Source organism: Tupaia chinensis, unplaced genomic scaffold (assembly GCF_000334495.1).
Source record: "Tupaia chinensis unplaced genomic scaffold, TupChi_1.0 Scaffold000354_1, whole genome shotgun sequence".
NCBI lineage: Eukaryota > Metazoa > Chordata > Mammalia > Scandentia > Tupaiidae > Tupaia > Tupaia belangeri.
Window position 1 is genome coordinate 1,224,481 of NW_006159849.1, and position 11,833 is coordinate 1,236,313.

The following is an 11,833-nucleotide window of genomic DNA, read 5'->3' on the forward strand; positions in this document are numbered from 1 at the left end:
AGATCCCACATGACCATCCAAAATTCAAATCCTAGTCCGGCAACTTGAAAACCATACCAGGCGTGTCCATACGTGTATCTAAAATTCCGAAAGGATGGAGTAATGAAGAAGGCAATGTGGCATGACCACATCCCATTGGAGGGTGCTTTCTCCCTCTCTTACCCCATCTCTCCCTCTCTCCATCTCTCTCTCTGGCAGGCACACATACCCTATGGATTTTATTAAAAATTAGTCTTACTTTGGTATTACTTTAATGACTGCATATTAGTGACCTCTAGTATTTCCTAATTTGTTTCCCAAAAAATAGAAATAAGCTTTTATTCACAGAGGTCAAAGCTTTCATTTCCAAATAAGAAATGTCCCTATGCATTCTTTCTAAGGTTTTGCAGGCAAAACCAGAACTATTTATTGCTTAGCTCAATTCTTCCCATTTTTGAATCTTCCTAGCATATTTTATGTAAGATGTCTCCCCCCACCACCATCCTTTCTTTAGGTACTTCATAAGTTTTCCTTCTATATTAGGCTGTCCTATATAAGCTCCTAGATTAAGCCACACAATCATTTTCAGCACTGATAGTAATGTCATGTAGTGGTTGATTGCATTTATATGTTCATTTATTTTTTTTCCTTAATTGTGGAAGGGTTATTCTTTCTCAATATAAAAAGAAGGATGTTGGGGCCAGTAGGTGGCATGGTGGCAAGGTGCGCTGGACTTTCACACGGCCGACCATGGTTTGAGTATCAGAACCTACAGCTTAAAACACACTGTGTACATGCGCATGTGTGCCCAAAATCCCAAAAGGAGAATAAAGGAGAAGGGATTAAAAAATGGCCATCCCCTTGCAGGGGAGGTGATTTCTTACTTTCTCTCCCTCTGTCTCTGTGTCTGCAAAGCAAATGCATGTACCCTATGGCAAAAAATCTTTTAAAAAAGAGAACAATCTTATCATTTACACACTTTTATTACAAAACATATGCTACTAAAGAGATAGGTAATATCTGAAATATTGTCATAAGGTTTAATGTTCTAACTCAGTTGTTTATTGAATTCCTACTAAAAGTTAAGTAATAATATGACACCTATCTACATAGCTGAGAATATTGTTATTTAATATTATTTGAGGATTTTTCAGCTATTAGAAATGCCAAACTTACTTCTTAAAAGATATTTATGCAACCATGAAGTAGGGAATATGATAGTAATCAACTGACATAGAATAGATAACAGGCAACACTGAGATTTATAATAAATGATGTAAAAAAGGACGCTAAATTAGACTTATTATCAGACATAATTAGAAGACAATGGTGATGTTTCTTGATGTCAATATCTTAGCTCTGACAAGGATAAGATACCTGCGTTAGTTGATATTATCTTAGCCAAAAAGAATACAGTTAAGCCAGAAGAATTATGTAATGTTCGCAATAGATTTAAGGACAATAATGAGTACATTATATTTTAATGTCTTATAAACTGCCAAATTATTAATGATCTGGAGAGACTATTTGCACTTTCTCATTTAGAAGTTGTTCCGACTTTAATTAAATATCTTCATGCAACAATGAAGCACTCTTTCTATTTCTCTGCTTTGTGCATGTGGATTAATGAGAAGGAGTACCCCGAGAGTTCTGATATGCCCTTTCCCTAAAGTAACTAAAATGGTTTTAAATGAAATGAGTATGGTGATGGGGGTCAGGTCTTAAGAGGCGGAGTAAATGCTGGAAAATGATTAAAAGAAGAAAAGATGAGATGGCTCTGTTTCCCTGGCAGTTATTATCTGAAGTTGCTCACAAAAGTACTTCTAAACAAAAGCCAATAAAGTTTAGGGTGAGTTGTTCTCTTCTAACTACTGTTGACCATCCCTGGAGTTGCTAACAATACGGACTTGGACATTTTTTATAACTTGTACTATTTTCCAAAAACATGCATCAGCCATTTCAGAAAATGTAAGACTCAGACTGTTGGCAGATTTTTAGACAATATTTTAAAAATATATTTCCTTTCTGATTCTTCCAGAAATTAAGTTCTCTTGGATATCACTTTTCTTAGAAGTATTGAAATATTAAAACTTACTTCCTGAGAGTGTAAATTATAGATATTTTTAAAGAAAGACACTTAGTAATTTGATTAAGCTACATTGCTAAAATTAATTTGAAGCGAGCAAAAATTATGAAACAGTTTGCTAGAGCAATTATGGGGAATTGTATGCCTCCCTTGACAAGTTCTCAAATTGAACAGAAATATCTGCCTTGTTAGAGATTTTTAAATGTCCTGGCTAAGTTTTCCTTAATTATTTCTCCCCTTCTGTCAGCTGTGTTATTGCCCTACTAGTTTAAAGGTTAAACAAAGTACTAGATCTGTCAAAGTGAGAGAAACCAACTGGTGAGGAGCTATCAGAAGGCAATCAGGGCTAATAGGTACATAATGGCTAACAGGGTCCTGTTTGCACTCCGATACATCACCACAGACAGAACATAGCTTTCACTGATGTCCCTGTTACACAAAACATGAAGCGATCCAGACATTCTGTGGTTAAAACTAAGTGAGGAGAAAGACCTCCACCCCAGGACAAAAAGCTAATAAAAATCAAGTTCTAAAAGGAATATATTTGCATTTATGTCATAAAACCATTATTTCAGATCAGACATTGCAATCTGTGCCCTTACCTGTGTTAATTTCAGAATGAACAGAATTCCCACAAGAGACATAAGATAAACAATCTCATATGTCTCCTAAGAACTTCCAAGCAGTATTTATGCTCATACCTGATTTAAGCAAGATAGATCACATAAAGGGGGAGAAATAAAGCATAGCTATGTAGGGTTTGTAGGATTCTTGGGTCCTCAAATAATTCTCCTGTAATTTTTTTCATTGGTGATCATGATACATTTTCATACCTGATGGCTCTCCCTAACCTACCAACAAAGTCTAAGCACTAAGTCTTACTAGCTACTCTCTAGAACAACATCCTCACTGTAACTGCTGGCTGTGTGTGATTTTACTGCTTCATCACGTTGACAATTATCTGTTGTGGCTTAAGTGCCTGCAAAGCTTAGTGTAAACAATAATGCAGGGCATGAAAGCATTTATTTACTGTGTGGTGAAACTAATTCTTCTTAGTAGTTCTTGCAATAGCTGACAGGAAATAAAATCTAAGATACATGCAAGAAACAATGGACTGCTTACAGTAATAGTTTAATCTTTTGGAGGCCACTAGAGTAAACCCAGAATAAAGGTTTATTTTTCAATTATATGTGTTCATGAATCTTCGAGTTTAACATACTCTGCCCGAAGAACAACAGCACTACATGTACCTTGGACTTAAATTAAGTAAGGTTTTTACAGACTGCTTCAAAATTGAGTTAGGAGCTTGAAGAACTCAGGAAAGTACAGTAAAATGATTTTCAACATATACACCCTTGTGAGAGAATCTTCTGCGTTCTCCCATTGAATTACAAATGCCAGGAAACTTTGTTCAGATACAATGATCTAAACAAATCAGAAGCCAGAGAAAGTAATGAAACAAGAAATGTCTAATGTTGAGAAATGTTTTCCCATCCCATTCCTCCACGTCTTGAGGGTTACTGAAAAACATGTGTGAATTAAAGCTGTGGTAGCTTTAATTCATAAGCCTACTTACTTAGCTTCAGATCATTTTCCAAGGCGACATATTTCCAAGACTCGTATTTTTATAGATAGTTCTATTTGTTGTTGGGTTACATTTTATAATGGAATCAGAATCCTAAGGTTCCCTCATACTAGTTAAACAGAACTTTAGTAATGTATTTTGTTCTATTGTGTTTCCAAAAAAATTCCACTTTGTTTGAAACCTGATTGAAATGAGCCCTTTCAAGCTTTCTCAAAAGAAGGTCAAGATCTTTATCTCACAGAAAGAAAGGATTTTTTTCTCTTAGAGGTACTGACAATTTTTCTTCATCAGATCCAAACCCCAAAACCCCAGAATGACAGATTTAGTCTTGAATTCTGTACCTCACTTACACAATATAAATTTCTTAGACCTGGTTAGATTCACACATACACAAAAATGTATTGCTGTTCAGCATTACAGGCAAACTTAAAAAAATATTCTCTTGGAAAAAAAAAACAAACCCATGTATAATATATATATACACACACACACATATATATACATACATACATACACACATACACACACATATATATATAGCACTATTTAGCATGTTAGAAATTAAAACTGAGAAATGTTTATAATGAAAGAATACTCTATCTCACATTCTATTAGCCATCAGTTTTCCAAAGGCTACCATAATGTGTCAGTGTTAAAGAAAGAGTGGACAAGGCAAATTATGTCTTTAGCTTTATTTTTCTTTCTTTCTTTTTTTTTTTCTTTTTTTTTTTTTTTTTTGAGAGGTTTTTGCTATAGGGTGCGTGTGCTCACCAGAAAGACAGAGAGAGACAGAGAGAGAGAAAGCGAGAAAACCCCCCCTCCCCCGAGGGATGGCCACGCTGCAATCTCTTTTCCTCCATTCTCCTCTTGGGATCTTGAGCATGCACGCACACGCGCCTGGTGTGAGTCTAAGCCACCAGGTCCGGAACTCGAACCATGGTCTACTACATGGGAGGCCAGCAACATAGCTATTACACTAACTGCTCGTCCCTTCATTTTATTATTTAAAACAGTTTTGACTTTGTGAATTTCCTAAAAGTTCTTGTGGACCCCTGGGGAGGTCCTTGGACCACATGTTGGTAGTCACTGGGCTAAGGCACCCCATAGAGGACTTTAATCTTAGGATTGCAACATGTGAATCATATCAGTATAGCAGTGAATTTGCTATTCCTGAACTTAATCAAAATTTTTAGCCTAGAAAAGGATGGAGATGTTTCATCTGTGCTTCCTGGTAGGACTGAACTTGCGCCATCTGACAAACCCTATCTTAGGCTTAAAGGTTTATACTTTCAAGGGGGTTCAGAGTCTCTTGTGGTAAATCAAGCCAGCGTTCTTAGATCATGGTGATTGTTTGAGAACACTTGAAAGGACAGAGTACAGGGTTTGAAGAAGAAAGTGCTCCACCTCATCTGACATTTAATTTAAGTTCATTGAATTGAAAATCACCCATGTAGCCTATAAAAGTAGCACTGTCTTCCCTATTACAGTGAAATCAAGCAACAGCAAATGTCCTTGCCTGAGGAGGACAAGTTGGGCTTAATGCTGGCTCCATTATGATGGGACTCATACATCATACTAGTTTTGGCCTTTGTTTTTTCTTAATTCTGGCAGGTGGAGAACTAAGGTTCCAGAGAGGAACACACAGTGTGTGTACAGGTCACACACCAAGTTTTTGGCACACCTTCATTTAGAGAAGATGTTCAGACCTCTGGGCTCAGATCCTTTGGAATCCCTGTAGCTTTCAAGCCAGACCTTTGCTTAGATCACCTGTCAGCTCATTCATCCAGGCCTAAGGTAGAATAAAAAGCAGTGCCTCTCCAACTTGAATGTGCATTTGAATCACCTGGGGATCTTGTCAAACTGCAGATTCTGATTTAGTAGGGCTAGGGTGTGGCCTGGGGGGGGGTCCTTTACTAATAGGCATCCAGGTGATCCTGATGCTACTGGTCCATGGACTGTACTTTGAGAAGCAAGGGGATGAAGGAGAGCCCCCTGTGAAAGGGAGTGCCCAAAACCAGTAGCAGGGGGCTTACTAGGTCACAGGGCAGGTTTGGGAATATAGCTGCAAAGGGTCTTACACTGCTGATTTCCTGTTCATGGGATAGCATGGACACATATATTCATGTGTGCCCAGAAGATATGAAAATTACCAAACTTTAGTAAGAAGAACTTTTTTTCGTATTATCAGTAGCATGGAGGAATCAGCAGCTAGGAAAAGTTCATTGTCACTGCCTAAGTCCCAGTCACACTAGTGGGTAGCCATGTGGTCTTAATATCACCTTGCAAGTACTCATTTCAGAAGCGTGTTTTTTTTTTTTTAAACCTGGAAAGATCCAATTTAGTCTTGATTTCCTCCCTGGGTAGTTATTTCTTCACTTCCTAGTCGTCCTTACTACTTTCTGTTAGTTCTCCTTATCATGTTTATTTATGGTAATCATAATTATTTCCATATTGGCTGTGTTATGTTTCTCCAAGCTCTTATGTATTCATTGTCTCAATTCAACATTTGTGTCTACATTGGACAAATATACTCAAGAGCTCCTGCATAAATACGATTCCATGAAAACCAAAGAATGGCAAAGAGGCAGAGCTGATGAATTTTATATCAGATCCACATTGCTTTCTTTTAGGCTCTAGGCAGCTGGGCAAATATGAGTTTTTCAGGCTGCTTAAGGGTGGTTATTGCTTCTCTTTAGGATTATTGCTTCCCTTTAGATGTCCATTTACTGTCCCCCTTCCATATGTGCTGTCATTAAAAATGTAGCCTCACTGTTGCTATCAACAGGACAGAAAAGCTCATAGATAATAAAATTGCTGTGACTCAAGGGAGACTTAAAACTGATAGTGTAATTTACAAGGGAGCATTTAAGTTCTTTAATAATTCATTCTTTGACTAACATTTTTGTACTGCTGTGGCATAACTTAACAGCAGTTTTAGGGCTAACTGATAATAATGAGTCATTGAAACACCTGTTCCTCTTTCTTCTAGCTTCTTCTCTTGACAGCCTTGCAGCTAACGTAAAGGTAATTTTAGAAGTAGCATTTGTAAAATGATTTATTTCCAGCTCTCATATATCCATTACTGTGCTTTCTCCAGTCCTCCATGGAAAGTGTATTTCTAGCCAGTGTTGCTTATGTGGAATTGCAATAGTTTACCTAGAGTTTTATAAAGAGGTGCCGAGTCTCCACTGTATGCTTTGAGGTAGCTAGTTTGCTCCCCTCATATAAGCTTTTTTTCGTTTGCAGGCTGAATCACCCAGGAGAATGTATGTAGGCCCAGTATCTGCTTTACTAGTGGGGATTTTCATTGCTTTTCCTCTAATTGAATAACTTTATACACAGAGGTTGTAAATCACTTGTCTCTAAGTTTCATTGGTTTGTCAAAGTGAAGTCTCAAACTTTTCTGTTACAACATGAGAATAGATGTATGCCAAAAAAATTGAATGTACTATGCTTTTTATGTCATAGCATTTGAATGTTTCATTTAAAATGATATAGTTCCCAGCCCCAATAATCCCTAATCTTCAGAAATCAAAGTTCAGTGCATGAGTTTACTTTGGCTTGTTAATATAGGAGGAAACTTCAGAAAATTTCTGGAAAAATGAAATTCAAGTATAAGTTTATTTTGGTGCAAAAATTTTGAAATTCATGCATAGTTTTTTCATAGTACACATGTCCTGTGAGCTTTCTGAGAATCCCTTGTATGCCAAACATAGAGACTTTTGATGCTTTTTCCTTGGTCTTGACTCTTGAACATGTTCTCTCTCATCTTCTCTACACCAATCCTTCTTTTACAAAGTGTCTTCAAAAAGTTCATGTAAAAATGTGTGTTATGATAAAATTATGCATGGATTTAAAATATTTTTGCACCAAAAGAAACTCATACTTTAATTTCATTTTTTTCACAAACGTTTTGAAGTTCTCTTATTTTTGTAGGAAATCCCTGTGGCAAATAATTTTATCTTCCTACTCTTAGTTCTTTTCCTTGTCTTTCATCAACCCCCCCAGCTGTGAATTAAACAAACAAAAAATCTTGCTACTAAAGAATACTGCATATTGTCACTCAGGTTATCAAAGAGCCAGATGAACGGATTGTTTTAAGGCGTGAATCACCATCACCTTTAGATTCAAGTAAGTTTGGAAAGCTCTTACCCAGTAACCGAGGAGATGCCAATTTCCACCAGGAAACTTCACTTGCCACCCTTCAGCATTCCAGATCTCTTAGTCCTCTGGATCAGCCCTTTCTCCAAGAAAGGTCAGTGCAAGCATATTTGCTTGTAGAGCACATTGTGGTCTGGAAGTAGCAAAGCTGGATCACTTCATCAGTTTGCTTTCTTAGGAATATTCAGATGGTGATACTTTGTTGTAAAAATGTGATTATTCCTTCTAAAAATCTATCCAAATGTCAGAGTTGAGCCTTTTTTCTTGCCTCTGGGAAACATATCTTAGGATGTTTGTTGTAAATGAATAGACACTTAACTTTGTCATAAATACTATTCATCAACCCATTTTTATCTGTTCTAAATTGAGAGACTAAGGTATTCTACTTCACCTGTATAAAAAGGTTCACTATTGGGGCGGCCCCACAGTGCAGTGGTTGAGGGAACCAGATTCCACATGGCTGAATATGGTTCAAATCCTAACTCTGGTGGCTTGAAAAGTATGCATTGCCCAAATCTTGAAGGAATGGCAAAATAGAGGAAAAAGGATTTCAGTGTGACCACATTCCACTGGGGAATGCTTTTTTCTCTCTGGCAAATACACAAACCCTCTCCTCTGGTAATTAAAAACTAAATTAATTAGAGTATTCAGTCTAGAAAGTTTGGAAATTACAGAAAAAACAAGAAGTGGAAAAAAAATCATCAGTAGTCCTACCACCCCAAAGACAAATGTTATTAACCTGTGGCTGTGTTTTCTTTTTCTAGATATGGTTTCTCAACTGGTTTATATTAGTTTTATGAATAATAAAAACACATTTGCATAGGTCTGGAGGGCAGGCCAGAGAGTGAGAGCAGGAATCTTTATTTGCCAAAACTACTTTATTAAGGTGACCATCCATTGGTTTGCTTGGGTCTCTTTTGGTTTTAGCTTTGAAGGCTTTGTGTCCTGGTAAACTTATTTTTTTTATATTCTTTTTTTTCTTTTTTTGGAGAGGTTTTTGCTATAGGGTGTGCACTCGCCAGAAAGACAGAGACATACAAAGAGACAGAAAGCGAGAAATCACCCCCCAGGGCGGTGACCATGCTGCAATCCCTTCTCCTCCATTCTCCTCTTGGGATCTTGGGCACACATGCACATGTGCCCGGTGTGAGTTTAAGCCACCGGTCCAGGACTCGAACCATGGTCGACTACATGGGAGTCCAGCGACATAGCCACTACACTAACTGCTGATCCCCCTGCCCTGGTAAACTTTGAGTCTCAAGCAAACCAGGACAGTTGGTCACCTTCACTCCAGGGACACACTGAAAATAATATTTTAGGACAATTGTTTTGGATGAGAGATACATCAACCAGCTTTTCTCTGCATTATTAGTGATGATACTAAGAAGAGAAATTCCCATGTCAAAATAACACAGTTGCTCACAAAGACTCATAGTAAATATATCCCAGTACTAAAGTGGCCCTGACATTTGAACAGGAATTTTATCATTTGAGGTTGATCAAGAAAGTGGTGACACATTCTTAGTATTTTTCAGAAATGATTGAATAACTCTGTATTAAAATGTTAAATAATAGATTTAAGAAATCCAAATTAAATATTTTAATAATTTTTTTTAAATGTATGGCAAATTCCTAATTAGCTACTTTATTGGAAGAAGGTAATACAGCATAAATTTAAAAAAATCAACTTCAGCATAGAGACATTTGCTCCCATCTTTGAGCCTGGCTCCATCTCTTCTTAATCTGTTCTTGCCTCGATCCTGCAACTCATCAGTTTGGTAAAGGAGGGAAAATTACCCTGGGGTGAAAGACTTAGAATGGAATTGATTTTTTTTTTTTTTTTTTTTTTTTTTTTGAGAGAGATTTTTTGCCATAGGGTGTGTGCACTTGCTGGAGAGACAGACAGAAAGCAAGAAATCATTCGAGCATCCCTCCTCCCCAGGGGTGGGGTGGGGTGGGGGGTGGTTGGCCAAGCTGCAATCCCTTCTTTTCCGTTCTCCTCTCAGGATTTTAGGCACACACACACATGCACCTGGTGTGAATTTTAAACCAGTGAGTCTGGGACTTGAACTGTGGTTGACTATGTGGAAGTCTAGCCATGTAACTATTATGCCATCTGCTAATTTCAGAAGAAAATTGATTTTAAGTGGAGAGTGGAAAGAACTTTTGACTGTAGGTGTTCAGGAGAGTTGGGCTTTAGTGATCATCTTGTCTGTACGTGCTATGGGATCTCACACAGATACTCAGTTTTTTGGATCTTGGTTTCCTCACCTTTAACATGGAGATGATGAGTGAAGATCCATCTTCTCATAGCCACAAAGTGCTTCTTTGCTGTCAGAATTGGGGAAAGCCCCAATTCTGAAGCTTTTGTTCATGTGCCTTCTTTATATACATCTCCCAAATGCTATATTATCTTACAGCAAGCTTTTCTGAGATGCTGAATACAGTTACTGGGCAGCTACTATGTGCAATGTGATGCTTCTTTCCTTTCCAATGGCTCACATACTAGATAGGAAGACAGACATACCCCTATGTCACTAAAGATGAAATGAATTGTAGTAAGCACTTAACAGAAGTATTGGGGGGTTATCTTTAAAAAGTTCATGGAAAACATATATTATTAAAAAACTATGCACGAATTTCAATTTTTTTGCACTGTATAGACTCATACCTTAATTCCATTTTACAGGAATTTCTTGAAATCCCTTCATAAAAACCATATCTTTTATTTATTGTATTCTGGTATTTTGACATCCCTGGCCTTACTGACCCTCAAGGGACTACCTCCTTACCCCATCCATTTTGGATGAACTTCCCGAAGGTTAATTACATCAGGAGGGAGATCTGGGAAGGCCTTATTTCTTTTTAAATTTGTTAGATGATTTATCTATTTATTCAATTGACCTTCCATGTGTGTTGTTATGTAGCAGGCTGGTGATTCTCAACTTTGGCCAAAATAAGAGTTGCTTCTTTGTTAACTGACTCAAAATCAGTGGGACTGGAATTAAGTGTGTGGGGAGTGTAGTTAAAAGAGAGTCTCAGAGAGATACCCAATCTGCTAACCCTGAAATGAAAACACTAATATTTAAGACATTTCTCCTGGCCAGAAGAGTCTGCGCTGGTGATTGCTGACCGGTGACCGGGACTGTGTTGGGAATCTTGGAAGCACTGCCAACATGTCAGTTATAGAAGAAGCCACTAACCAACTCCTGGATGTGAACCTTTATGAGAATCAGAGGTCTGTACGAGTGACAGAAAGTGGCCTCAATGGTGGATGCGAGCATCTCCAAGTTACTATCGGAGCCACTGTACCTACTGGCTTTGAGCAGACAGCTGCAGATGAAGTGAGAGAGAAATTGGGGTCATCCTGTAAAATCAGCAAAGACCGGGGCAAGATATATTTTGATGTTTCAGTGGAAAGTCTGGCTCAGGTTCATTGTCTGAGATCAGTTGATAACTTATTTGTGGTGGTTCAGGAGTTCAAAGATTACCAATTCAAAAAAACAAAGGAAGAAGTTTTAAAGGATTTTGAAGGCTTGACTGGAAAACTTCCATGGTCAGACCCTCTAAAAGTATGGAAAATTAATACCAGTTTCAAGAAAAGAAAAACAAAGCGTAAAAAGATTAATCAGAATTCAAATAAAGGGAAGACTGAAAATGGGCAAGGAGACAAACTAGATGAGAGAGATGTTAAAAAAGATTCCACTAACAATGCTTTAGACTCACATATTTTGGACTGTTATGAAAACCCAGCCATCAAAGAAGAGGTGTCAACATTAGTAGGTGATGATTTGGCATCTTGTAAAGATGAGACTGATGAAAACACAAAAGAAGAAACAGAGCCTCAAGTGATAAAATTCAGAGTCACATGCAATAGGGCAGGAGAGAAACACTGCTTTACCTCAAATGAGGCTGCAAGAGATTTTGGGGGTGCTGTTCAAGATCACTTTAAGTGGAAGGCCGATATGACCAACTTTGATGTAGAGGTTCTTTTAAATATCCATGATAATGAAGTCATTGTG

General features: G+C 37.6%; 2 protein-coding genes across 4 annotated transcripts in view; both read left to right on the plus strand.

Moving 5' to 3' along the window:
• The window catches only part of SPATA6L (spermatogenesis associated 6 like), a 100,896-nt gene that overhangs the window by 72,600 nt on the left and 16,463 nt on the right, over window positions 1-11,833 (plus strand). For all 3 annotated transcript variants that reach the window (XM_014589324.2, XM_006152425.3, XM_006152426.3), the window contains 2 exons: window positions 6,640-6,674; window positions 7,718-7,905. In XM_014589324.2, the coding sequence (XP_014444810.1) occupies window positions 6,640-6,674; window positions 7,718-7,905 (223 nt within the window). The remainder of the gene's footprint in view (window positions 1-6,639; window positions 6,675-7,717; window positions 7,906-11,833) is intronic.
• Window positions 10,959-11,833, plus strand: part of LOC102469146 (THUMP domain-containing protein 3) — a 1,292-nt gene continuing 417 nt past the window's right edge. Inside the window, exon 1 of the mRNA XM_006152499.1 lies at window positions 10,959-11,830. Within this exon, the coding sequence (XP_006152561.1) occupies window positions 10,988-11,830 (843 nt within the window). The 5' untranslated portion in view covers window positions 10,959-10,987. The remainder of the gene's footprint in view (window positions 11,831-11,833) is intronic.